This window comes from Pan troglodytes, chromosome 7, assembly GCF_028858775.2.
Source record: "Pan troglodytes isolate AG18354 chromosome 7, NHGRI_mPanTro3-v2.0_pri, whole genome shotgun sequence".
In the NCBI taxonomy this organism is placed as follows: domain Eukaryota; kingdom Metazoa; phylum Chordata; class Mammalia; order Primates; family Hominidae; genus Pan; species Pan troglodytes.
In genome coordinates, this window is record NC_072405.2 from 80665218 (window position 1) to 80679651 (window position 14434).

At 37.9% G+C, this 14434-nt stretch overlaps 1 protein-coding gene and 1 long non-coding RNA gene across 2 annotated transcripts in view; one reads left to right on the forward strand and one right to left on the reverse strand.

Annotated features, from left to right (window-relative positions):
* Positions 1 to 9418: 9418 nt before the first annotated feature.
* Positions 9419 to 14434, reverse strand: part of TRPA1 (transient receptor potential cation channel subfamily A member 1) — a 52786-nt gene continuing 47770 nt past the window's right edge. The window contains exons 25-27 of the mRNA XM_519806.7: positions 12828 to 12941; positions 10670 to 10767; positions 9419 to 9971 (exon numbers count right to left, since the gene is read on the reverse strand). Of these exons, the coding sequence (XP_519806.3) occupies positions 9761 to 9971; positions 10670 to 10767; positions 12828 to 12941 (423 nt within the window). The 3' untranslated portion in view covers positions 9419 to 9760. The remainder of the gene's footprint in view (positions 9972 to 10669; positions 10768 to 12827; positions 12942 to 14434) is intronic.
* Positions 12230 to 14434, forward strand: part of LOC104007643 (uncharacterized) — a 29459-nt gene continuing 27254 nt past the window's right edge. Inside the window, exon 1 of the long non-coding RNA XR_010159602.1 lies at positions 12230 to 12302. This is a non-coding gene — a long non-coding RNA (uncharacterized LOC104007643). The remainder of the gene's footprint in view (positions 12303 to 14434) is intronic.

Consider the following 14434-nt stretch of genomic DNA (forward strand, 5'->3'; position numbering starts at 1 on the left):
CCTGTGTTTCTCCAGCAGTGGCTGTTCTCTGCTGGTGCCTTGTCCTAGCAGACTCTTCTCTCCTAGTTCCTTGGCAACAGTGTTCTAATAACCTTTGCGGGTCACACAGTTCCTAAGTGTGGAGCTGGGATTAGGCTAATGGAGGTGTTATAAGACTCTCCAACAATATATTCATCAATGATTCACTTCTACTAATTATAACTCGACATATTTTGATAACTTATTGAAAGCAAAAAGGTTAATAACTCATGACTTCCTTGTAGGTCAAATCTTTATCCGTGTAAAGCAATAATTTTGCCTAATTTTATATTTTTTCCCATGCATTCTTTGGGTTAAGTTCATTTTGTCACTCCTGCTCTTTATATTTGTATATTTATTTGTTCATCTTTCTATAATACTAGTTTAGATTATTCTCTAGCGATTACATTTTTTTAACCCAGAAAGGGAGTATTGTGTTTTTTACTGAAGTTTAGATTGGTTGTCAGAACTCATAGATTTTATTTTACTTGTGTAGTCTTGTTCATGTTTTTGCATTTTTGTAGGTCTTGATGTTTTCTTTTACTTAATTTTTTAAGCTTTTCTTATATTGCCTGTTTTGTTTCTTTTTATCTTTTTTCCCATGTACTAATACATACTTATTCTGTTTAAATTATATTCTCGATTACTGAGCAATTAAAAAAAGAAATTATCCACCCTATATTTTTTAGTTACAAGTATGTTATGAAGCAGTATCTTTAATTTGAATAGAATTGAGTCCTTGCTAAGAAAAATGAATGAGATAAGGTATTTCATCTTCTGTTCACCACTTGTACCTGTGAAAGCCAAACAGCCTGACTTTTTATAGCTGTCAGTGATCAATACTGAAGATATAATCTGTCATTACAAAGCAGCTGGCTTGGGCTTTCAAATGTAACAGTGATAATTTATGAACGGGTTAGTCATTTTCCCATAAACATCTGCCCATGTACCCTGTGTCATAATACATTCATGCTATTGCGTTCCTTGTCTGTTGTAACATTCGTTGATTAGTAAATATTTATAGATGTCTCTTGTAACAAAGTTTGGCTTTGGGCATGATAAGTTAAAAATAAAATTTAAAATATCATAAAACAACTATGTAGTGCCCAAGAAGACCTTAGAAAATATTCTTTTCTTCATGTTTCTGCCCTGTGTTGTATTGGTCTTGTCTTATCTGGTAGAATTGTCATACATGTCAAATGGGGAGCCTCATTATGATGAAAAATGAAACAAAGGGTGCTTTTTTTCCATTACCCTATACCCTGAAATAGCCAAAATATACACATATGGCACCAGAAGAACAGGGAGTTTGCCTTTCTCTAGCTTGTTTTAAAAGTGCAGTGCAGACAAGCTAAATCCAGCTGGGAATTCTGTGGGTCACACGCATTAGGCGGTGCAGAATTGAAACCTCTGTCTAGAGCAGACTCTCAGAAGATTTACATGCAAGGTTAAGCTAGCATATTTTTGTTTGTGTTGCCTTAAATCTTCTCCTTTGAAGGTTATGATAGCTGCTCAGTGACTAAGTGGTTATTTTTTTAAATCAGTGATACATTCATTGTTTAGAAGGTATCTAATACTTCTTGTCTTAATAAAAATGTTAATAACAGACGAAACTCTGTATATTAGCATATCTCAAGTGTATAATCCTAGTTTGCTATTTACCCATCTGATTTGTGTAACATTATACTGTCATTTAAAATATACTTTTAAAGCCAGATTTTACATTTCAAGTTATCTTTAGTAATAACTCTCAGTACACTCACTTGTAAATTATTGCTATAAAGTCTTCTCAGACTGTAAAAATATATTTACTCATCCCTGTAAGCTTAAATTTTGCAGCTAATTACTATTTTCTGATACTTTATGTATATATACATATATTTTTTCTTGAAAATTATTTCCAAAAATAATTATTTAAATGCAAATCATAACAATAAATGAAAACATTTAAAACACGTACTTATTTTTGTAATTGCCATTCTAAATAATTTAATCAAAATTCCCCCATTCTGATTTCTTTCCCATTCATCTTTTCCAAGAAGTTAAGAACCTGAATTTTAAAAAACACTGTACCCAAGCAGCAAAACTGTGCCAAACTTGAAAGGCCGACCCCACCTTTTGGCTCTATTGACCCTAATACTTTTCCAATTAAAGAAAAACTTAACAAAAAATAGAATGCAATGACTACTTTAAGCCACTTGGCACTTTGGGGCTTTATTCTGTTTTCAAACTGGCATATGATAATTGAATTTTCTTGGGGAAAACTCAAAGCAGCATTCCAGCTTTTCTGAGATACTCCACTTGATGAATCTCCACTCGCAAAGAACATCAGTGAAGCTCTCATGGTATTATCTTTGTTAACAAAGAGTCACCACATTTTGATGATTCTCATTCTAAGTGCTAAGACTTAAAATGGCAATATAAAACATAGCTCAAAATGTTTTAGTAGAACTTAGCTTTATCTCTTGTTGACTTTTCTTTACAGTTAAAAAATATAGAAACCACTTTAAAAGCATGCAAAAAAAAGCATGTCCCATAAGCAATTTACTTCATATTGTGAAATTAACATGTTCCATATTTCAAAGGTTTGACAAAGCTCTGTGCGTTGTCATTGACTAGTTGATGGAAACTTTCAAAATCTCTGATCCTCTGGCTGGTTATTTACTGACAGTGTCCTTTATGGGCTTGTGTCTTCTGCATTTCAAGGACTCATGTGGCAGCATAGAAACAAAGGATGTTAAAAGGTACAGTCAGATCCTGCACACTGGGTGTTAAGTTTACAGTAATTTGGATGAGTGAAGGGCCATTTCATTATCTTATCAACTGAGAAGGAATGGCAGAGCTGACCACTAGACTGGGATGCTATAGAGGTTTTAGGGGCACAACTTGGTTTTATACTTGGGTATGAGACAGGAGTTCAGCAGGACTTGTTTCACAAGATACAAATCACAAAGACCTTGCTGGTAAAACAGGATGCAATAAAGAAGCCAGCCAAAATCTGCCAAAACCAAGATGGCAACAAAAGTGACTTCTGGTCATCCTCACTGCTCATTATATGCTAATTATAATACATTAGCATACTAAAGGAAGAGCCCACTGGTGTCACAACAGTTTACAAATCCCATGGTAACATCTGGAAGTTAACCTGTATGGTCTTTCAGTGGGAGGAGCCCTCAGTTCTGGGAATCCCCTGCTCCTTTCTCAGGAAACTCATGAATAATCCACCTCTTATTTATCATATGATCAAGAAATAACCATAAAAATAGCCAATCAGCAGCCCTTAGGGCTGCACTGCCTATAGAGTAACCACTCTTTTATTCCTTTACTTTTTAATAAACTTGCTTTCACTTTACTCTATTGGCTTGCTCTTGAATTTTTTCCTGCAGAAACCAAAAACCCACGTGGCCTCCTGGGCTGAGTCCCACTTTCGGCATTTGCCCTGCGGCAAGTAAAAAGACTATTTGATTTAATAAATCCTCCATCTTATTTAAATTTGGGTGATTTTAGCATATTTATAATTGGGAAAGTTTTCAAAGTGATACAGGATGGTGATAAATGCACACATGTTTACAATTCAGTATTACAGCTCTCCAAGAGTTTTCTGGTTTCTTTTACCATACTCAGAATTTGAAAGGCAACCATCTGGGTCATGAAGATGCTTGCTGATCAACTGCTGGGGTAGAAGAGACTGCTGCAGTAGAAGAGACTTTAAGTCCCTTGCTGAAGACTGCAGTCTGGCTTACTGGTTTTAGTTATTTACACTTCCTAACCTGTATCTCAAGGACTGTGGACACCATACAACATCACAGAAAACTTGATACTTGGAGGTTTATTGGATTATGAAAGATGTTGTGTCTGCCTGTGGTATCCTGAAAGTACAGATACCTGCAGTCTTGAACCTCAACTTCTGGATTATTTCGATTATGAATTCTTTAGACAGTTTTTTTTCTTTTTCTTTTTCTTTTTTATTTTTGAGACAGGGACTTGCTCTGTTGTCCAGGCTGGAGTGCAGTGGTGCAATAACGGCTCACTGAAGCCTTGATCCCGCTGAGTTCAAGTGATCCTCCTATTTCAGCCTGTTGAGTAGCTGGGACTACAGGTGCCTGCCACCATGACAGGCTATTTTTTAAATTTTTGTAGATATGGGGTCTCACTGTATTGCCCAGACTGGTCTTGAACCCCAGGACTCAAGCAATCCTCCCACCGTGGTCTCCCAAAGTGTTGGGATCATAGACATGAGCCACTTCCCCTGGCCTTAGACAGTTTTGGTTCCTTCAGAATTAATGATCAGCATCTGCAAGGCGTATGGATCTCCACTGATTTACAGGGGGTTTGCCATTACTGAGTTGACTTGTAGACAGAAAAACAAACTGCCTTTGTTGAGCCGTTTGACTTTTCCTCATATTTTTCCCTTTTGTGAAAGACCTTAACTGAGGATCCCTGCTTTGCCTCTGGAATATGCCTGCAGTAATGTTTGTTGAGAAATTTGAGTTTGGGAGTAACTGTTCCTGTGGGGCTGTAGAAGAGCTGGTTGTCATTCTAATAGATTCCTGAGCCTTGATATTGCTTCAAATTAGATTGTTGCAAGTTTAGAAGGTGGAGGTGAAGTTTTCCTTTCAGGTTTTGCTGGTACTGACACAAGCACAGACATGCTGCCCATGAGTGATAATCTCCGTCTTCTTCATCCTCTTCTCCATGAATTTTTAAAACAACCTAAACTACCACTGATAACTGTCTCTTCTGAGAGTTTTCTCCCTACTTATTTTTTTCAGACTTGGTTCTGGAGAGCAGATTATGTCTTATTTAAGCTGTTAAGTATTTCTGATTCACATAAAAGTATAGTGTTCCTCCCTTTTCTGTGGGGGGATACGTTCCAAGACCCCTAGTGGATGCCCGAAAGCATGAATAGCACCGAACCCTATATATGTGTGTGTGTGTGTGTGTATATATATACGTATATATATATATGTATACATATATGTATATATATGTATACATATATATATACGTATATATATACACACACACACACACATATATATATATACTATGTTTTCTCACATACATACATACATACTTATAATAAAGTTTAGTTTACAAATCAGGCACAAAAAGAAATAATAATAACAACTAATAATAAAATAGGGCAATTATATAACAATATACTAAATTTATGTGACTGTAGTCCCTTACTGTCAAAATATCTTATTGTACTGTACTCACCTATTTTCTGATCGTGGTAGACCGCTGATAACTGAAACTTTAGAAAGAGAAACTAGGGATAACGGAGGACTACCGTACCACTTTATACACCTGTTTTGTGCATCTATTTATTGGCAGCCTGTATTATCTGAAGCGATTGAAATGGAAACTTTTTAAATAAGTGCCACCATCTGCCTTTGGACTTGCGAGATTAAATCTCAATAGAAAGAGGAGCAGAAGCATAGGTTAATGTCGCTGTAGGTTTTCCTGAGATGAGAGATCCTCCTGCACACAAGGGAGGTCCCAATGTCTTCTGGTTCCAGCTCAATATCAATTACACCCCTAGAGGGCGCTGTTTCCCTCAGCGGTTTCCTTGATGTTTGCAGCTCAGGATCGTGCCTCCTTTTGCCTCCTAGCTGGACACCTTTCGTAGGGTGTCTGGAGCTGGAAATGGCAAGGGGTAGCCCACATCTTCCTGTCTTCTGTCGTCTCCTATCACTTCACTAAAACTAACAAGCAAAATCAGAGCCAAATGACAAGACGACTTGCTTCAGATTCTAGGAATCAGCCCAGTTCAGTTCACTCTGTGGCTTCATGATGGGTTAAATTTCATGATGGGTTAAATTTCATGATGGGTTAAACAACTTCACTCATCTATACCTTCAACAATTGTGCCATAAGTCTGAAGTCTATGACTCAGGCTTCCTGACTTCAGTGTCTGATCACTTGTTTTTATTATGTTTGTGGTGTCCCATGTCCCTTAACCTTAAAATGCACTTACCTATGAATGTTACATTGCAGGTATCCACTCAGTAACCTCTGAAGTATAAAGTCAATGAAGAAAGGGTGCTCTTTTGTCCGATTCTTATTTAAGAGATAGTATAGCTTTGTATTAAGAACACAAAATCTAGAAGCAGACTGCCTGAGTTTACATCTCAGCAATGTGACCTCGAACAAGCTACTCAGCCTAGAAGTGTCATGATTTGTTTTACAAAACAAGGATGATAATTATCATAGCGCCTACCACATAGGTTTTGAGAATCAAGTGAGTTAGTACATAGTGCTTGGAACAGTGCCTGATACACAGTAAACTTCATAAGCCTTTTCTTTTTGTTATTATTTAATGTGCTCACATCAAAATGTCCAAAATGGTTAAAAAATATTCATTGATGATGATTTACTCTGACTAGCAAGGAGTTGGTGCTCCATCAATGTTTAATGAATTGAGTCTAAAGCAAAAATAAAGATGACAAAAGTGCTGAAACATTTTAATCAAAATTTTCTCTAAATGTAAGGTTTTTATTTTACTACACACATTCCAGGATTTGTTTGGCTAAGGGGATTCCGAAGTACCTGGGAGCTTCAATTTATATCAGGCTGCTAATTAATTAACTTCCAAAGAAATTCCATGGGTAATTGGTATGATATGAAAATCCTAGTGTGCTTTGTAACCCCCTTTATCTCAGGTAAATCAGTTTTCTTGAACACATTGCAATAGCGTTTACTGAGTTAAGTACTCTGTATGCGTGTGGTTGTCCAATTCTACCAACACCATAAAGAATATATTCTATCATCATCATTTTAGAGAGGAGGACATATGCCCAGAGTCACTCAACCAACAGGAATTAGAGTCAGTACGAAGGCACAAGTCGTCTTCTTGCAAAACACAAACCTTTCAATTGTCCATGCTAATCATAGTTAACGATCATTAAAACAACAGCCCAGATTGAACTGATGGGAATAAAAAGGCAGGAAAGTGGTGTTTAATGCTTCTTCCACCACTTAGAGGCAAGTCATTTAACTTCTCTAGGACACAGTATCAACAGAAAAAGGACACTAAACCACTTTTCTGAGGCAAACTGAGCCAGTTTTCTTGCAGTCTCTTTCAGGTCCATGGTATTTATTATTTTCACTGATTTCTCTTATTTGCGTATTTGTATTTGTTGAGCATCTGTTATGTGCAAGGCACAGTGCTGGAAGCTCCACAAAATGAAAAAAAAAATGAAATAGGATGTAATTCTTTGCCTCCTTTGAGACTACTGGTGATAATGACCCATAAAGCTCGGGGAGTCTACCCTTTAGTTAGGGGAGGACACGTGGCAAGTCATAGTCACCATAATAGGCTGCAGTAGCAGAGGAGAAGTGCAGTCTGTGCCAGTTCCGAGGAGGCAGGAAGCATAATGAGTGGGGACCATTAGGAAAATACTTCAAGGTGGAGATGCCATTTAAACTGAGCTTTAAGAGTTAGAGAGGGGACATTCTGGCTGGAAGAGAATAGAGTTGGCTGTAGGGAGATGGGAAAACATAGTGTCTTCATGAAACAATGGTCTTCCAATTTGGATGAAATGAAGAATGCTAGAAGATAAAGCTAATTTAGATTGAGAAGGCAGGTTAAGAGGATTAGTTTGCTTATGAAGAAAGAGAAAATCTTTAAGCTTTTTAGATGGGTGTGAAGGCTTAGAGCTCCACTTTAGGAAGATTAACTCAACTTAGTATGTTAAGTCCTTTCGAGTCTAGGAGCTTGAGAGAATCCTGGTACCACTGATGGGAAATAGGAAGTCCAGAGGAGTTGGTTTGTTTCTCTTACCACCAAATTCAGGTTTCTATGTATTTAATTTGAAGAACTGTAGAAATGTTGGACTGGACTTTAGGAGAAGGAGCAGAAGTGAGGAAAGAGAGGAAACAGAGCCAGGTACAGACCTCAGGGATGTACACATGGAGTTAGTTGGCAGGAAAGAGAAGCCAGTCGAGAAAGAGAGAAGCAGCAATCAGTGGAAACAGTGGAAAAGCAGTTCTGTGTTTGGGGGTAAAGGAGAAAGAACTGCAGAAATAAATGAACACCACTAAATTGTAAGCTTCTTGAGAGTACAGGTTGGTGACATTGTTGTAAGACAATCTGTTTATTTAAATATTTCGCATGACAGGCATGGTACAGTGTTTCTCACATTCTTGGCACTCAGTGAATGTTGACTGAGATCTATATTGTGCAATGCTACACAAGGTTTGAGGAGAGGGAAGACTGAAAAGACCCTTTGTCTTTATGATCAGGAGATCTTTGGTTATTGCTTCTGTATAGTGATTTTCCACCCTTTCTGTTTTAAGAAATATAAAGAACAAAGATATTATTCATATCAAAGATTAAGGTATATGCAACATTGCCTCTAGGCCATGTGTTCTGTTGGACCATGAATGTAAAAGTGTCTGGTTTTGTAATAGTAAATATCGTCCCTCAGCACTCTGCTGGTTTGTATGAACATCAGTATGTTTGAGAATGAGTGCAGGACGGTGGAGGTAACCAAGCTGTCCATCTCTAGAAAAGTCCAGTGTGGTGGGTGGGTGGGTGCACACAATGAAATAGTAAGCCACATCAAAGGCCCCGTACTAGATGGAATACAGTAACACAGTTGTATCTTGTAAACATCATGTCCAGTGAAAAGGAGTAAGAAATAGAAATGAGTAGAAAAAATAGGAAATAAGTGAGAATTATAAGAGAAATAAGAAGCAAAAACAGAAATAGAAGCTATAGCATAATAACATCTGTGTAAATAATAACAGACTCAAAACAACACTGTACAACATAACACAAGGACACATACATAGCCAAAGACATATTCATTACAGTGAATATCTCCTGGGGGTAGTGAGGGAATAAACATGCTAATCAGGATGATGGAGAAAATCAGACAAAACAATAGAAGGACCTTGAAAAGATTAATGATGAGGTATGTGATTAATTCATGATTTGAGTAGACATCAAAAGAAAAAAGGGAATATGTGATGGAGCCATGTTTTTTTCAAATCCCAAACAAAGGCTCATACAATAATCACAGGGATACTATATAGGTTTTACATTTATTATGCTCATTGGCAAACAAAACCAGAAGCAACATATATTATCTATAGTAAAATTCGTGCATATCATAAGGCCTATTAATTTGTACTTCAACTATATGGCTCAAAGTGACATCAGGTGTGTTGGGGACAGCAAGAAGGGTGGGGCTATTCATCACAGTAGGGACAGAAAAGTCCACATGGTGCCACCCATAGGTTCTTTCAACATGAAGCTTTCCAGGAAGCAGCTTAGGTTAGGTAGACCTCAACCTAATATTTAAGACTATCATCTAAGGCATTATTAATACTTGTGACTATTTTCTAGAGCATCACATATTATGTAATTAACAAGCAGGAATTCAGTACTGACATTTGCATTTTAGCTTAATAGTTACATTTATTACTTCTTTTCATTAAAAATGTGTGTTCTAGCAAATTCATTTTCTACCCATTCAAATAATGAGATTATATCTCATCAAAGTCCAGTCCAATTTGAACATATCTGCAAAGATATCCCCAATACATAGTGATTGGTAGAAAATATGAATAGAGGATAAAAGATGGTTTACTTTTATATAGCATGCAGGAACCATGATTTCACATGCAGTAAAATCAATCATTCTGCTTCTTCCTCACTCTTTTTAAATTGAAAGTTAGAACCAGCAAGTCATGCACCCCCCATTAGAAGCCTCACTGAAGGTCTGAGGAGCTAAGGCTCAAGATGGTGTGTTTTTGCCTTGACTGCTCTCAACACAGTATTCCATCTGCTATTCCTTTGTTCCATCTGCTCTTTCTTAAACCTGTCTTGAAAAGAACAATGGCTATCATCATCCTCTGTCTCAGAGATGATCTCCATCTTCTGAATGATCAGTTTAATGAGCTCATGCTGTTTTTCCAGGAGAAAAGTAAGATCCTTCAGCCTAAAAGGACATACACATTTCATGAATTTATTTTCAGTTCTTCTTTTAGCCCTTCTGAATGTAGGAAGGCATAGGTTTTAACCTCGGTCCCTTCTGAATGTAGGAACGCATAGGTTTTAACCTCGGTAGTCACAATCCTTCCAGGAAACACGTATTTTTGAAGTTTAAACGATTTTTCCCAAAGTTACACTGTTAGTTCATGGCTAGTTTATTTTTGTTCCCAGTTTATAGGTAAGAAACTATTATAGAGAAAGGTTAAGCAGATTGCCCAGGGCAACAGTTATTATGTACCTAGTTGAATAGGGGTTTGAACTCAGGTACTAACTAACTGTAAAACCCTCATGCTTAACCACTGCCCACCACATAGTTACTCCAGGGATCTTCAGAAGCTTTCAGAGCTTTGCTTTATGAATTCAGATGAAGAATACAGTTTATGATACTACCTCCAAGAGAAAGGAAATCAGCATTTTAATTTTTATTCACTTATTATTGGAAGGCAAACTGATTGGTGAATAGTGGCAAATATGTTGTTGGTTCTAAAAAATGTCTCATGACTCTCAATACACTAGCTACAGCTATCAATAAAGCAAGACAATATATAAAACAAATAAACATCAATATAAAATATAATCTTACATTGTGCATTATTATTTATGAGTTTTAAATTTCTCAAGTAAGATAGAAGGAAAAATACATACCGGTATTTCTGCTTTAATATTTCCATTTCTAAAGATTTATCAGCATTTGGTATCTCTTGTCTTATTTCCCCAGTGCAAAATAAAAAACAGAATATATGCTGTCGGATAAAAAATAGTAGTTACTCAAATTGAATTCAATTCAGGAACTTTTTCTTAAGCATGTGCCAAAATTCAACCACCACTGGTACAAATATGCATAAGGCATAGCTATGCCCTCAAGGAACCCACAATCTGCCAGGAGAAAGAGACATGTGAAGAAAGAGCTGTGAAAGGAAGTCATACATATAATCAGAGAGAAATAAAACATGTACAGATAAAACAGAAGAGGAGTAAATTAGGACAGAAATTATTTAGAATGGGGCTTAGCTGAATTGTTCTATATATTTTCATGAGAAATGCCCATCACGGAAGGTGGTATTCTATACGAGATTCATTGTTAATTATCTAAAACTGCACTGCACATTATCCAATACAACTCAACCAATCAACAAAGTTTCACCTGGAGAAATTTCAGAAATGTTATTTTAACACATTTCATTTTAATTTAGTATCTTTCAAACCATAGGTTGACTGGAGAGGGTCAAGGGCAGATGTGAAATGATCAAGAATGAGGTAATTCTAGGAGTTCAGGCAAGAGAAAATGGTGACTTGCACAGGCCACCCAGGAAGTCAAATGGACCAGACTGAGGGGAGAAAGAAAGGGAGGGGACAGATCAAGGATGACTCCTGGGTGGCTGGATTGCACAGGCTAATGAATGGTGCTGACATTGTTGCAAGGAGGAACCAGGACTTTTTCATTTTTTCCTGTAGGGGATATGTCAGGAGAGGGTGAAACGTGAAAGCATTGAAGTTTGGTTTTGAACCTGCTGAATGTGAGGCACCTTTAAAACATGCAAGTGGAGATGTCAAGTAGGCAGCTGGATACAGGGGCCGGGAACTGAAGAGTGAGCTCTAGGATTGAGAAATCAGTTGCTGAGCATTCTGTTTCGGTAGTAATTGTAACCATGGACATGTGTGAAATCAGTTGGAGAGATACTGTGGCGTTAGAATAAAGCCTAGACTGATACTCAGGGTGACTTTATTATTTTATGACTACACAGGGGAAATTAACCTGAAAAGAACTCAGGAAGAACAGTCGTAGAGATGAAGGGAGCCCAGGCATACTAAGGATTAGCAACCTGTTATTCTGGCTCTTCATATGGCCCTTCTTCCATTATAATGCAATGGTCTTGCTTAGTCTTTGATCACTTAATTACCTCATTTTCTATAGTGGATGCTCTGTGTGTGTGTTCGTGTGTGTGTGTGTGTGTGTGTGTGTGTGTGTGTGTGTGTGTGTGTGCTATGTTTAGGCTTTGTGTCCCCACCCAAATCTCATCTTGCATTATAATCCCCATAATCCCCACGTGTCAAGGGAAAGACTGGGTGGAGGTAATTGTATCATAGGGGCGGTTTCCCCCATGCTGTTCTTGTGATAGTAAGTGAGTTCTCACGAGATCCGGTGGTTTTATAATTGTTTGGTTGTTCCTCATGCGTTCGTTCTCCTTCCTGCTGCCTGTGAAGAAGGTGCCTTGCTTCCCCTTCACCTTCCGCCATGATTGCAAGTTTCCTGAGGCCTCCCCAGCCACGCGGAACTGTGAGTCAATTAAACCTCTTGCCTTTATATGCTACCCAGTCTCGGGCAGTTCTTTATAGCAGTGTGAAAATGGATTAATACATTGTGTGTATAGTGTGTGTATGTGTAAATGTGTGTTCTTTATTGTGTATTCTAAACACTCGGCTGTATATACTCACATATATATCTACACATAAATGTAAGTGACATGTGACTAGGAAAAGCAAATAAAGTATATCTGTACTGTAAAAAAGACAATAAAAGGGTGTGGCTGGTCCCCTGCCCATCTGCTCTCACAGGGACAGCATGCATTTAACACAGATGCTATGGATGAGCCACCTGAAAGGGGAGAGCAAATGTCACCCTCCTCTCACCCAGCTCTTTCATGTCTTGGTTTAATCATATCCTTTTTTTAAAAGCACAACTCCTCTGCCCACAGGCAGAAAAGACTCAAAGTCTATAAAAGGGCCCCCTTAGGGTTAACACAATGAATGAATGTCAAACAGTGTCATGTTACTGATGCTGTTATTTGTTATGTGTACTTACGAATAACATCCCACCAGATCTGGGTTTGTTGGGATACACGATGGTGGATTTCTGATCCACTTTGCGTAGAAACCAAAGTGGCAGCTTCTTCTCTAAGCTGGTATGAAGTTCCACCTAAAGTGCATTTTGGATTTATTGATAGAATCATTACTTAGTATATGGAATTTTTATGTGGCACAGAGGCAATCATTAATACAGCAAAATGAAAACTGATTTCTATGTCCTGACTTCTGTGCCACAGCTGGGCTGGCCAGGCTTTCTTATCCCCTAGCTCACAGTCACCTGCCCCTTCCTCTCACCTCACCCACTGACAGGGCAGCAATCTGCCTTGGAGTGGGAGAAGAAAGAGAGGGGGAAGTTGCTTAAAGAAGGAATTCAATTTTAGTCACTTGCTGTTTATTGTTCAGGGATAGTCACCCGATGTTTTATTGTTCAATGCTGGAGATTTAAAGAAGAAAATGGTAGTTCATATTCTTGCGGTGTTGCAATACTACAAAATGTGCACAACTGGACAGTGTGAATGCGTGTGTGCGCGTGCACACATGTATACACACCTAGGGCAGGAGAGAAGAAGGAGTGCTTAACTGGAGGAAGACAAAGGTAAGCAGTAAAAGAATTAGAACTCTCATGCTTAAGAGTATGTCATGCATTTTTCATGTCCGTGCTATCAGGGGCAAAATGGTTTCTCTATGATGAATTTTAAGTAGAATTACTATTTTCAGGGGTAGCAAATGAGATATTTCCTCACATTTAATTTTTTTCATTTATTTTTGCCAAATTTATCTCTGCTTTTTTTATACCCCTTTGTATCTGATGTATAGGTATGTTTACTGTAACTACTTGTAACTACTAGTGAGATTTGCTTCCTAAGAACAAATACTTTCCAATATTAGTGATTTATAGCCATAAATAGTGAAATGGTAAGAACTTTCCTGACACCACTGCTTAAAATTGTGGCCCCCTCACTGTCCCCCATATGACTTTCCCCCATGTGGCTTCCTTGCTATTTTTATAGCACTTACCACCATTTAACATACTGTGCATTCGTTCCAGCTTCAAGAAAAGCTATGTTTTCTTGTATTTTATTAATAATACCAGTTAAATATTTTCACTGATTTTCTATAATAATTTCTAGGGTTCCTTTTTTTCCCCTTTGCTCTTTAGGGTGACATCACTTTCCCCTTCCCATACATATAGTTTTAGAGGTCACATACTATTTCCTCACACTTGATTGAAAAAGATTTACTCAAGCTCGATGTTTGCCAACAGATAAAATACATAGTGTGTCTTACACTGTTCATTATCTATATAGGTCCCTCAAAGATGGTCCTGGGGGAGGTTGGCAAGCAAAGCCCCAAGTCCAGTGTGGGTCAGGTGGGACCCACTGAGCCTGGCACCTCTGGGCTCAGGGAGCATCTTTACCTCCTGTAACTGGTGGGGTTTCCATGTTGAAGGGTAAGATGCACACTGCGGATTTCCCTTTCTAATTTGCAGTGGAGATACAAATGTTTATGGACTGTCTGCAGCTGCCAAAACTGTGGTGGAAAGTGGAGATACCAACATTTAAAAATACCCAAACAGCTTCAAGCCCCTCAAAATACTCATAA